The sequence below is a fragment of the Homalodisca vitripennis genome, chromosome 4, assembly GCF_021130785.1.
Source record: "Homalodisca vitripennis isolate AUS2020 chromosome 4, UT_GWSS_2.1, whole genome shotgun sequence".
Lineage (NCBI taxonomy): Eukaryota > Metazoa > Arthropoda > Insecta > Hemiptera > Cicadellidae > Homalodisca > Homalodisca vitripennis.
The window spans coordinates 179,771,073-179,785,369 of NC_060210.1; the positions used below are offsets into that span (position 1 = coordinate 179,771,073).

The following is a 14,297-nucleotide window of genomic DNA, read 5'->3' on the forward strand; positions in this document are numbered from 1 at the left end:
TAAATAAATACAAATTTTGAGAACCAAGCAGTCCAGCCGATTTCACGTAGAACGAGCCGTATTCATTTGGTGGAGTATGAGTGTTGAAAGAAGTAAAGTAGTTGCAGACAGGTTTCACTGACTACGGTGGTGGCTGCCGACTGGTGAATAGAGCGCGCGTAAAGCACGGCACAGCGCGCGGTGCGGCGACGTAACCCCTACCCAACTCAAGGTCACCACTCGCCACGTAATTTGTATGTCCTAGTATCCTAGTAGGATTAATTTAAATCAATGTATTCAATTTATTGGTGACTTTTTTATTGTTCCCTCACAATTAGAGCAAACATCCAAAAGTCTGGGTTTATATTTTATTTCTACTAAAAGAACCTAAAAACATTATAAACCTTTACCTAACAACTAATAAATAATAAGAAATTACAATAATCAGGAAAAAAGGGCCAAATAACCTTAAAACTCATATTTTGCACAAGATTTCTGGAACAAACCCCGGGCAATACGTTTTGTTTGGGGTTCCAAATCCCCTGGGATGTTGGCCCGCTTGGCCATAAAGGGTTTACAATGTGGCCCTTGGGTAAAAACGGTTGGGTACCCCTGGTCTAGTCCAAGAAGCAAAAAGGTATTTACACTGAGTTTAAGAAAAGGAATAGGTCAAGAAATAAAAGTCAAAACATTCAACACTATTTTTTATATTATACAAGTTTTTAATGACACATTTAATGTATAAACTGGCAGAAGATTCAACATGTGCTCTTGCGCTTTAAAACTGATATAAAAACTAATAACAATTTTAAAATGCTGCCATAAAAAGCACTATATAATTAACAAGTTACACTGCATTGCAGCTACTTACAGTAATACTGAACTCAATGAAAACATGAATGTAGGTGAAATAAATAACTCAACAATGATAATGAGTGAAACCACTCTGTCCACAGCAGTCTTGACACACAATTATTTTGTGTGAAAATCCTAACAGTACCAAAAATAATATAGATCGTACATCCTTACATACTAGAACAATATAATAAGATTGTTTAATAAATTCTATGAATAAATACTAAGACACTGGTCTGTAAGTATGCACATTATAAAATTATTTTGTGTTGATTACTTAGAACTATGACTATCTAACGCCGCATAGTAACCAGGATTACAACAGTGAGAGAACTGCTGTGTGCACAATTGCACAATTGCACATTGCACGACATACTGAAACGGAACCAGGGATACCTAAGCGATCATACATTTTCATTAATTATAGTAATTATCTGCTACACATTAATTAGCAAATACTGGTGTGTCAGTATTATGTAATATCAAACTGCCGAAAAGTAGACGTATAAAATATTATTTTGAAAAATGGCTATCTACTATGGAAAAATAATAACTACTGTATTTTCAAAGCTTTAATTTACATATTAATACATTAGCAATTCAGTAGAAAAACAGTCTTGAGCAATACACAGTTTCCTTATGACAGGAGCTTATGTAGCAGTAACTGAGGATAGTATTATGAGAAATGTTTTGATTATTGAGGTAAGTATTTTTGTGTATCAACAACAAGTTAATTTTATACAGATGAATAATTCAATTAAATTTTAGCCACCTTGTGATTAAATCAGAATAGCACAATAAGTAATCTTTAATGAATTGCAGTTACCACAACAAAACATTATTATAGTTTATATAATTACAAACGGGTCATATCAAAAACATTTGATTCTAATATCGATATATTGAGACTGATTCCTGTTGTTTGTAACTAAGAAAGTGGTTCATGAATAAATGCAACCAATATTATTTTAACTTACCAGAAAAATATGAAAATGTACAACAGAATGTCAACACAAAAGCAGATTCCAGAAAATGGGTTTTTACCTTCAGTGCTAGATGAAACGGACTCATTACTTTTTCATGAGCATTCATTTTAAACTTGCTCTAATATAATGTTAGCGCTTATATTAATATTAAAATTAATTAATTTGATGTTTAGTCCATATAATTGACAAATAGTGTTATTAAATTTTATAATAACCAATATATTTAGATGTGACAGTCCTCAACATTAAATAAATTATCCAATAATATTTAATAAAGTTTCCTCTTCAAATGATTATGTGGCTCTGATTCTTACACCCAACCTATGTTTAGAAATGCATTAATACCTAAAACAGAAATTCTAAAATTAAAGATAAAGGATGTATACATTTGTTTTTGGAGGTTAAGATAGGTATACTCGTAATGTACCTATCTTAAAATTTTATTATTAAACGTTCACTAGCACAGTTAATCATGTTTACTGTACCAGACGTCCTTAGTTGTGCCTTGTTGTGATATTCAGGACCACTCGGATGTGAAAGTGTTTACTACAGAATACATTATAACTAGACAATGATTGTATAGTATTTAACTCATTGACTGCGGCAGAAACCTTAGCGCGCACTTACTCATTATAGTTCTATAAATTACTCAGTATAGAGCCACATTGAAGGTATTAAAGGAGCAGGCAGACTATTATAAAAACATGCCCACAATATCAAAAGAAATGCTTGGTAATCAAAGTGTTAATAAACCAAACTGGAGGTGAAAAGTTTTTCAAATCAATTTAACACTTACAATGAGACAAATAAAAGTACAAACGTATGATTTATACTTTTGGGTTTTAAGGTACATCTGTTCTAAATTAGGCAATAAATGTTTAATCTACATTAAAATATACTTTTCCAGAGAGGAATTGATTTCTCTCAGAAAGCAAACAGCAAACACAAAACAGTTTTTTGATTGCTTCCCAAACAGAAGATGGGTGTGCACTGAAAATATTCATTGCATTATCAAGTATTTGTATCTAATAAACAAATGACACAATTAAAAGCAAAGGGCTTATTGTAATAATAATAATCATGGGTGTTACAATAAAATCTGTAAATTTGGGTATAGATTGAATTATCATAATGTAACTAAGCAAACATAAATATTTTCTGTTAGGAACAAAAATCTACTTCATGAGCAATTGGTATTAAATTTACTTAGATTTTGACTTTAAATAAAAAGCTATAAAGAATGTGATTTATAGATAATTTTATATTCATGAAATATGCATACTATGAGTTCTACACCATTATAATTCAACCCTTTGACTACCATTATCCAGTGAGCAGCTAAATAACATTGGTATACAACATTTATGATGTTTTATAAGAACACACTCTTCTAAATGGTTTTATACATTTCCAGATTTTATTAATTGAAAAAATGTATACTACTCCACACTGCTACCGTAAACTATATGAACCAGAGATCTTTATTAGATATTGTTTGAAACATTAGGTTAGCTAACTTACACATTAAAATATATATTATAACATGTTATTCATAATTTTTTTCCAAAACAAAAATGCCACAATAAGCTCCCGTTTTATGTTCTGTGAAAAATATTTTTCACTTAAAAACAATTTTTCTCTAATAAGTTGTGTAAAACTTACATTTTGTTTTATAAAAATATAAATTAAGAACTTCCTCCTTTAGGAAGTACATTCTAATAATTGTTTTATTAATTATTAATGTTTGTTTTATACAAATATCAAAGTTAGATATTGTCCCTTGAAAATATAAAATTTTGAAATAATGTGAAATTTTTAACAGTTTTGTTAAAATATAAAAGTAGTTGATTAGGTATTGGTAGTCGAAGGGTTTGCCTTTATTTGGTATAATATAAGCTATAATTTTATATAAATACCGGAAACTGATTACTTCTCTAAATCGAATCTTAACCTTACAGTTAACTTTGTTACTCTTTACAAAATATACAAATTGCTCCTTTATATAAACGTATCTTCCCACTTATCATAGTATGTCACAAAATGAATCATACTCCTTTGTATCAATAACACTATACATTCAGAGAATTGGCATTACTACTGATTCCCTGTTTCCATTTCATTTAGATATTCTACACATTGTATATTACATATAAATAGAAACTTACATAATACTTTATTTTTTATTATTATCTTTTTAAGCTAATGCACTCATATCACAACAATCTGTCCACGGACGATTTAAGTAACAATGTATTTCAAACTGGTAAGAGTCTTAGAAATTCCCATAAGTTTTAATAAAAGAATTTTATCATAAAATTCTTTTTTATTATACATTTACTTCCTTACATATATAATTAAATACTATAAGAATGAGTATTGTATTTTATTTTTATAATTTTTGTATCCATTTTTCCTTTCTTGGGATTAAGGTGTTTTGCTGCATGAAAACAGCACAATACTAATATTTGAGTTTATATTTCTTTTGTTTCACAGTAAAGAATAAATACCAATTTTCCAAGAAATAAATAATTCTAAACTCTCAAATTTAAAGTAAAATTAAATTATAACTAACCATTCACAAAAACAAACCCTAAAGTATAGTAGGATTATGTTGTACCATAAATATATGTTAAAGTAATTTGTCATGGTACATTTTAATGAAGCAAAAGTGAGTGCTCTTACACATTTGTAGATTTACATAATGACGAGATTTACTTAAAATACTAAAAAGTGATCAAAGAACAGAAAAATAACATCAATGTTTTAATTTATTGTCTTCTCTGCTTTCCTATGTCATTAGGAGCTGAACCCCAGCAGTAACAATTTAATCCATCAATTACTGTAAATGAGTAAAACCGTGTACGTGAGTAAATTATATAAAAATGCACACTTTTGATTAGTTCAAACATATTTGGTCTTTTTATCTAATTGAAACATAGGCTTCAACTGTCCAATAAAAATGTATTTGTAACCATTACTCAACTATTGATTATATTGATTCTCTTTCTAATTCCTATTAGCACAAAGCCAAACCGTGTAATATCATTAAACAATTTTGTTTAAACAATATCAAACATGAACTAAGATTTTGACAATTCTGTTATAACTCTTAAGTAAGAAAATACATTTTGATGTCTTAAAACGACTGTGAATGTCACAGGCATATAAAATTTGTTTATACTTGGCTTCAATTCAACAAACTTTTTTGCATCATGCATCTATACATAGCGATTGCCTTATTTTTAAATAAACAACACTTACATAGGATGGAGACAATGTTTTTATGTTATTACAAGCAGAATTGTTCATCCATGTGTTTCTCCAAAGTGCCTTCTGTTAATGTCACAACTTGTATTTGTAGCATTAATACATTTATAAATTCAACATCTTTTAAGATCCAAATCAAAAAAGGAGTGATGAATGAGGGTAATAGTCCCTTTTTTGCTTTGCCATAAAAACAAAACTACATCATAGAGACTTGTTTTAAAATTTAATAATATACAGTCTATACAGTATACTGCTATTAATTATTAGTCAATCTTTGCCAATTGTTGGTTAAATTTTAGAACATATTTACTTCCATGATCTACATTCCATCCTGTATTTTGGTGAGCCTCACATTTATGGTTTTTCACCAGTCTCTCCCTCCCCCGCCAAGGCCAACCCTATATATAATCACCTGCTTCCCACCATCAGAGGTCTAAGAGCACACCTGAAGAAGATACAGGAAGCCTGTCTGATTGATTAAACAATATATGACATGAATGGATTTGTTAAACACTAAATAATTTATTACTGCAAAGTAAGACATGAATCAATTATCCGTTATTGGCAGCATACTACTACTTAAAATTGTTGCAAAATTATAAGTTTTGATTGTTTTGTTGATTGATGTGTTCTAATTCATCTTGGAAAAAATACAAAATATACCTACGTAACCCCAAAGTAGGGCAAAATATTGTTTCCACTTCAATCAAATGTAAAATAAAAATCAAAAGTTGAGACTAAATCTGCCAATCAGACTAAACCTGTCTAAACAAAAGAATACCTTGAATGTATACTGCATGTAGGGAAAAAACTATTGAAATAATGGATTCTGTCCCGTACTGTTTGAAAAATTCAATTTCAATTCTGATAGTTAACAAGCTTTAAAAACCGGGCAACCCGTGTCCTGGTTGGTTTCTATGCACCACTGTTGTAAAACTGAAATACATAAGCTTAGGTTTAAGTAGATTTTGAATTGGATATTAAAACGTAATACAATCATATTGGAAACATGATCCTATCCTATTGTATAAATCACTACTCAAAAATTTTATGCATTTTTTAACTAACATTTTTAATTATGGAAATAGTTTTTTTTATCATAGGGGAATTTCTAAGTAGACAGTTTGAAATACAAAGATATCTCATGACATCTAGTTCAAATCCTCTTAATAGGTGATGAAATATGGCAGTGATTCTGATACACACATGCTCTGACAATGTTTAAAATACTAAACTATGTACAATATTGTCCTTCACTCTAAGTAATTACTATGTCTTTGGGTTTCATGATGAAAACAAGACAAGTTTCTCAGTAAACATAATAATATGGCTTCTTGTAAAAAATATTACATTTTTAAACAATGCAAAACATAATCAACTGATTCAATAAACATAGATTTTAGACGACTAGAAATATAAATGACCAAATCAATGGTTTTCTTTTATTCAGTTATATGGATTTAATCTCAGGACATCCAGTGAAACATTATTTGTTTATAGACCTGACAGTTATATTTTAATATTTTACGAGTTATGGTTGCATATAGGAGTTTTTATTTAAAAACTGAGTCCTTGAAAATACATTAGAACATAAAAATAATATATAAATAATCTGACAATGTTATAGTAGTTTTATTATATATTAGCTTTTCCAATATGAAATGTTATTTTATTGACCCCAGTAGTGGGAGAGATAATATAAATCCCACAAACAAAAGTAAATCTTAAATAAAATGAAGGATGTAGATAGTGTACTAAATGCAGTGGCCTAACTAGGACTTAACTTTGGACTGGGTCAGATGAATCTGTTTGAAGACTCACACAGGGAAATATGAAATAAATATATAAAATAGCAAGCAGCAGTTAACTGTTTGGTTAACTGCTGCATTTCAAACAAGTTACATTACTGTTAAAGGTATAATTTAAAAATTTTTAGGGCTTTTGAGTGGAGGAGTTTGATCCCCTTCATCCCCCACTTAAGTTATGCTACTGACTAAATGCATAGTATGCCTACTATAAATAGAAATCTGTTGTTATCTGGGATTGTATCGGACTATACAATGTAAAACTGTGATTTATGTTATCACTTCTTTAAAATGTTCCACTTAATGTTAACATATCATTAAAACCTATTATTATAATAAGATATTTTCCAGCATACAGGTACTTTTTAATACCTTATGTATTTTCAAACGTATTACACTTAACTGTTTAATTTCACACCGTCAGTTTTGGTTTCATTTCTTTAGTGTATGAACTTACCAAAATTTTTTACAAATCCAAAAATTAAGTGCAATTTTTTGTAACAATTATCCTAAAATACTTACTGAAAATGTATATATTTGAACATTTTAGGTTTTATGTCTTTTAAACATTTAGGTTCAATAGTTTTCTAAGTTTAGTATGTACACTTATTCACTGTTTCCTAACATATTATTTAAATAGTTCTGGAACAATGTAGCTAAATAATTGTTCAATTTAATCAGTTTTAATTTGTATTGATAGCTATTTTTTTTAATTGAAAAAGGTCTAATATTATGTATTTTGCATTGATTAAAAAACTATATTTAAATTTCGATCTGCATTAATTGTTTAGTGATTTTTTATAAATAATATTTATTATCAGTGACTTTTTATAAATAATATCGAAAAGCAACAATAATAGAAATCATTTAGAAGGGAAACCCATGTAATATTGGTGACATTGTGAGAAGCATGTGTGCTCTGGTGAGGGGTTACTGCTAGACGGAAGCTTCGTCGATGACTGTGATGAGACGGTTGGGACCAGAGACAAGACGCCACTTGCCGCCGCGGGGCAGCTCCTCCTCTGCCTGCCGTGCCAATGACCACCGCCTACCCTTGCGGTCCATGATCACTGGCATCTCCGCTATTAAGTTATTCTCAAATTCTGACAGCATCAGATAGTTCTCCACCTGAAAAATAGACAGCATCACTCACTTTTTACACATTTTAAATCTTATGTGTTTGTTTTATATTAAAAAGGGAAAACACATGTACAGAAATATTAAGTGTTTTCATAACACACTTCCACCATTATATTTAAGAAATCCTTTTCAGTGTTTTTTATTATTTTTTTGTGATGTATATATAGGAAAGGTTTAATAATACCTAGAAAATTTAACAATACTCGTACAACAGCTTGTATGTACAGTATTTTGTATACTTTGAGTTGTTATGCAGTAAATAAAGGAGTACAACAAATAGTTCACTGTATGGCTGTCTACAAGAAAAATTCACTTTCCGAGTTCTTATGGTTGACAGTTATTATAATTTTTGTTCAAAAGTACAAATACAGCTGAAACTTTTTTATTGGACAGCAATTTGAAGAGAATGAAGTATATGAATGTTTAATATATGGTTGATTCAAAAGCAAGGTTGATTTTAAAACACGCACGTATACATGGGACTAATTTTTATATGTACTTATAAGTATTTAAATACATAACTCTTATTCACCAAATATGAATTTATAAGTTATGTGTAACAAGATCTTCTTATAACTGAAAAATGGTGCTAGAATTCATGAAAAATTTACATTTTAAACATAAAAGATTTGGTTGATTTGCTCTAAGGAGTACAATATTATTAAAATATATAAACTGAGTGCAAGGACTAGGACTATAGCACAAAACAAATTGAAAACATACAGAAAGTAATTTAATAGTACTTGATACAATGTTTATACCTTGTTGCAGGAAGTGATGCAGTCTCCAATGTAATCCAAGTCGTCTAACAGATTGTCAGGCAGATCCATGTCTGCAATGCCCTCCTCTGAGATGCATGTTAGCTCTGGCTTATCTGGTGGGGCTGTCTGGGGGTGTAAAGGTGGTTCCACCTGCACAAATACTTTCATTAACTAGTGTATATAATTATCCTGAAATGTATTTACAAATATCTATTATATCTTGAGCTATTCTTTTTTACACTGATATAAAATGTAAAAATATTAATGTATGGTAATATGTAATCATGGTATTGTAATATGGTATAGGAGCAATGGAACCCTTACCACTACTAGCTCCTCAGGCTCAGCAGCAAAGGATAACCTCCGTCGTTGTGGACAGGATTCTGAAACACAGAGTTGCCTTGCTCCATCTCCGTGCTTGTGGCGAGCCAGACTGCGGCGGTGCAGGTCGATGAAGAACAGGGAGAGGCTCCCCACCAGGACACATGTTGAGCTGAAGTAGTACCCCGACTTGCCCTCCACAACCCACATTTATATAACCTAGAACATTATAGTGAAGAAATTAATGCATATTTAAAATGAACTAATAAATCTCAGTGCTAAAATTAGGTTTTGGATGAAGAAGAGGCCGTGTGATTGCTTTAAGTTGGCTATTTAAGATAGTAAATAATATCAGAAATAGCAGTATAATTAGCTCTCAAAATGGCTGAATAGTTAGCCAACAAAGGTTCCAGTAACAGTGTGTGGTGTGTTAGCCAACACTAGACAATTTGCGATTTAGTAATCAAAGTGATAATGAGGTTTCTACAAGAAAGAGAATGCAGTTTACTCAGTAACTGATGTGCACACACGTGATTCTATGATTAATTGTACAAGCAGCACATGAGAGCCTCTTTAATTTGCACTAGACAAATAGATCTAGTAACACTGGAACAGTTAAATATCGAGTTTTTTTAGATTAGTAAAAACACAATATAATGAGCAATACCTGATATTGGCACTCCTATGGCGATGGGTATGGCTTGTGAACACTGCACGAAACCCCATGTTCTGGCAAAATTCCTAGCTCTGACTCGCTCGTAAGTGTACATCTTGAGAGAGTAATGATAGCCCCCACAGAAGATGCCGTAGATCCAGACAAAGAGAATGTAGCCCTGGCGGTTGCCGTGGACTGCAGTCAGTGCCAGTATGGAGATACCGCACATGAAGACTGCGGCTTGACACAGGTACTGTCGGGCGATGCGACATTCAACGGAGTTGTGCACTACAACCACACCGAAGGCGGCACAACCTAGTGTCCAGGCCAGACCCAGGTATGTCTGCAGCAGTAGTGCTGTGTCTCCCAGACCATCCTCTTCAGCTTGGTGTGCCTACAAATATGGAACATGTGCAGCAAAATATTCCAAAGTCTTATCTTATTACACATATAAATCTCAACACAGAACAATATGATGATCTCTTGACATGTTACTGAAATAAATCTCAGATACACAGTTTTTAAGTACAGTGCTTTCATTTATAAGACTGTACTTCTAAATCTCTGAAATTAATTATCAATAACATTTTGAAGACATGATTGCAGTAAAATAGTGTGTTTCTCGAGTTATAGAGACAGGAATTCATTACAGTATTTCTGAAATGATTTTATTTAAGATTGATTAAAGTAAATTTAAAATTATCTGAGCAAATTATAGGTTTAGTAACAATTTATTACATTTTGTACTAAACAATCATTGCAAGAAGTTAATGATTCATAAAATGATCCTTCCCTTTGCTAAGAATGGTATAAGGTATTTAGAACACATTTGCATTTTAATACACACCCCATCAAAATATTAAATCATAAAAATAACACTCATAAAAAGGATTAATTTTGAAATTAACTAACATTTTAGTAGGTATGCTTTTGTGAATAATAAAGCAATGTTTTTGAGATAAAAATAAAAGATTATGTCTTGTAATGTAATAATGTAACAGAATATCTTTGTAATTTTGTAAAAGTAAGTACCGTAGTATTAATAAAATTATGTTTAATTTACTATTTCAGGATTGGGCAAGGATAGATTCAAGGAATGGGAATGTAAGAATGCTCTTGCAGAGCTGGCAATGAATAACAGAGTAACACTTGGTTGGGTACCGGGTCATGAAGGCATTCATGGAAATGAAAAATCAGACATCTTTCGCCAAAAAGGAAGCGGAATCCACAATAGTGGGGCCTGAGCCAGGTTGTGGGATAGCCTTCTCCAACATTAAAGCTCTGGTCAAAGATTGGGAAAAGAGGATAAGACACAATAATTGGAATAGAGCCTCAGGATTAAGACTATCCAAATTGTTTATCTCTCCTTACGTTAAAGGGTGGAAAGCTCTCTTAGATAAGATTAAGGAGGATATAAGACTGATATTAGGAATGTTGACAGGACATGGCCCTCTAAGGAAGCACCTTATGAAGGTAGGCCTTAGCCAGAGTAACGAGTGTAGACTCTGTGGATAAGAGGAATCAGCAGAGCACATTCTGTTAGATTGTCCTGCCATCGTAGAAACTCTGAGAAGATACCTGTGAGCATATCTCCTCAGCCCCAAGGATATCAGAGAACAGGAGCCCTCAAATCTGATTGGTTTTTGCAAAAGCCTCGGACTTTGAGGGCACAAAATTAAAGTTTGAGGCGCAAAGGTCCTTTTAGGACTAAGAGCAGGGACAAACTGTCCTTTTCCCTCAGGAAGGAAAAAAAAGGATAGATTAAATACAGTAAATTAGTCTGAACAAGTTCAAGCTATATTAAAATGTATAATGTCAATACTAACAATTTAGCCTGCTCATATTGTACATTTAATATATAATAGTTTATCAGAAATCAGTTTGACCTGAAACCACTTACCAAGTAGAATATCGGAGTGTTTATCCCAAAAGCACTAATTCCTGTTGATACTAACAATATTCTAACAGTCTTGCTGCGTAGTGTACTGAAGTCGAAGAAGGGTGGTCTGTCGTCAGTTTTGTTTTTGTCTTTGATTTTACGTTTTTGATTCTTCAGATGAAGGATTGCCCTCCGCTGTGGATGGTACAAGGATGCTGACCTGTAGAATGTTCCCAGAAAGAACGTCAGGAACACTGTTACGGTTACCAGCTGCAATCCAAGCCTCCATCCTATGGCACTGTAACAGGTACAAAACAGTTCCTACTAAGGCAAAATCACTGATTTGTTTGTACATAGAATGTTAATTCCATATTATTGATGAAATATTGTTTTTAAAACAGTAAGAGCATTTTACTGCCTACATGCACCTTTTCAAGGAAATTAAATGCGAAAAATGTTAGGGAGAAATTTGATAGAATTTTTATAATATTACTAATTACTTAACTTAATTTTTTATAATTTCTTATTATTATGAATGGAAATCAGTCATTAGGTTTAATTCCAAAACAAAAATATTCCCAACAATTTGTGGGATTATTGAATAAACTAATATGAAGTAGGTTTTACATGCAATAACAAACAATATGTTATCTGCAAGGAATGCCTCTTGCCCATAAAAAAACCCTACCATCAGGCATTTTTTCACACTGTTTGTCTTCCTCTTCCAGCCATAAACATAGAAAGGTACATCTTTTTACTTCACCCAATCTAAATTCAAATATGTCTTTCAGCCACTTTAACAGTAATTTGGGTAGTACCTAAATGTTTTTAAACCGTAAAATTAATTAATAGTACTTTTATGTGAGAGCTGTCTAGAAGTCCTTTGGAGGATCTGTATTTATAGAATTTTGAACTATTAAGCTAACAAACATTCATTTGATGCATTTAAAAATATGATATAAAGGTTTTGTTTGAAAATATTGGCAATATTAAGTATCTTCTTTTATATAAATCAGAATCAACGATTACTAACACTGCGGTGGAAAAATATCCACTAACTCATTTCTTTAAATACTTAAAGTGATTTTTGTATCAACTTTAAATGATATTATGGGACTTTTAGTTTAAAACTTACTTTATAGCACCTTTGATGAATGATGACATGACAGCAATGCCTAGGCCGCTACCTGACACTATGAAGATTTCAACAAACTCTCTCCGCCGCTTGAAGTACTGAGCAACCATCAGAGTTGAGCAGTCCCTTGTCATACTGACGCCAACACCTGTAATATATTAAGGTTAAGAAGCAAGGCACCTTATGTATATAAATGTTTATGTTACTATGGTAAAGCAATCCTACTAAAAGTTCTCAGCTTTACCTAAACAGTGTCATTTTGAAAAGCAAGAAAAAGATTTTCTGTTAATCAAGTACGTTTTCAGATTATAGAGTATTTAAAATTTCTGAGTATGAAAAAGTAATTGATTTAATACTGTATTGAACATTTTTCAAAAGACAAATCCTAATAGAGGATTTTCCCTTCATTCTTATAAAATGTGAAATTCTATTGTACTCTTTGAATAAAACCCAAAAGCTGTGAGACTGTTGTAATAGTGGCAAGTGTGGTACGGAGGAGAAGGAAATATAGAGGAATTTCCACACCATAATGCTAGGAATGCAAAAAAAGTTACAAAAGTATGTGAAAAGTTGGTGTGATGTGTTTAAAGCTTAGACAAGAGGTAGAACATTAATAGTGCAAGGCTTAGTGATCAATTGTTTAACTTTTAACGATGTTACAGAAACATAACAAAAAATTTCTATAAGATGTGAGCTATGAGATTGAAAAGCATGGAGTGAATTCTTTGGCTGTCTCTTTTTGTTCAGATTGGATCAGTGTTCAAATAACTCAGGAGCAGTAGGCACTAGTTGCAGGGACTGGTGGCTAACTGCATGTTTTGTTTCTTGATCCTGGACAAATTAAGAAGAAAAAAAATAATTTCTTCATTAATTGTAATTTTTAATTTCTGATAAGATGTTTATGTTACGTAGCCTATATGTTGAATTCTGCTGAATAGTATTAACAGTGTGAACTTCAAAGTCAATTTGAAACCAAGGAAATTATTTGAATCTCTTGTAATCTTTGAAACTTGTAGAGATACAGGTAAATAGATGAAAAATTGATAACAAAGACATCTTTCTAATTCAGCATCACTTTATAAAAATTGTGCCTTTATCACAGTAGATTTTGCCAGGTAAAGTTAGTTGTCATCAAAGTTGAAGATATTTGACGATTCTGTTTACTCTACGCTATCACTGAGCCAGATCGCAAGTATGAACATAGTACACCATCATCAAACACAATGTTGAGAAATGAAGTTATACACAAAATTTAAAGTCCTTAGCTGATTTAATTCGTGGGTTAACCTGTGAAATATAGAGACACAGATAGACACGTAGACAGACAGCGTAAGCAGAATCCTGCCAGCCCTTTTAGTGATACCAAAATATACAAAATTTGAAGTCAGCAGCTCAATTTCACAAGATATCCTGTGAAAAGTTAGGCTTGGGTAATGCTCAGCCAAATTTAATGGAAGTTCATGTCCGTCACAAAACTCCATGTTGCATACATGAAATAAATCTATTTGTAAAAT

At 31.7% G+C, this 14,297-nt stretch overlaps 1 protein-coding gene across 1 annotated transcript in view; it reads right to left on the bottom strand.

Moving 5' to 3' along the window:
- Positions 1–670: 670 nt before the first annotated feature.
- Positions 671–14,297, bottom strand: part of LOC124360710 (monocarboxylate transporter 2-like) — a 521,103-nt gene continuing 507,476 nt past the window's right edge. The window contains 7 exon segments of the mRNA XM_046814544.1: positions 671–8,020; positions 8,794–8,943; positions 9,118–9,309; positions 9,311–9,333; positions 9,782–10,163; positions 11,670–11,946; positions 12,784–12,931. Of these exon segments, the coding sequence (XP_046670500.1) occupies positions 7,829–8,020; positions 8,794–8,943; positions 9,118–9,309; positions 9,311–9,333; positions 9,782–10,163; positions 11,670–11,946; positions 12,784–12,931 (1,364 nt within the window). The 3' untranslated portion in view covers positions 671–7,828.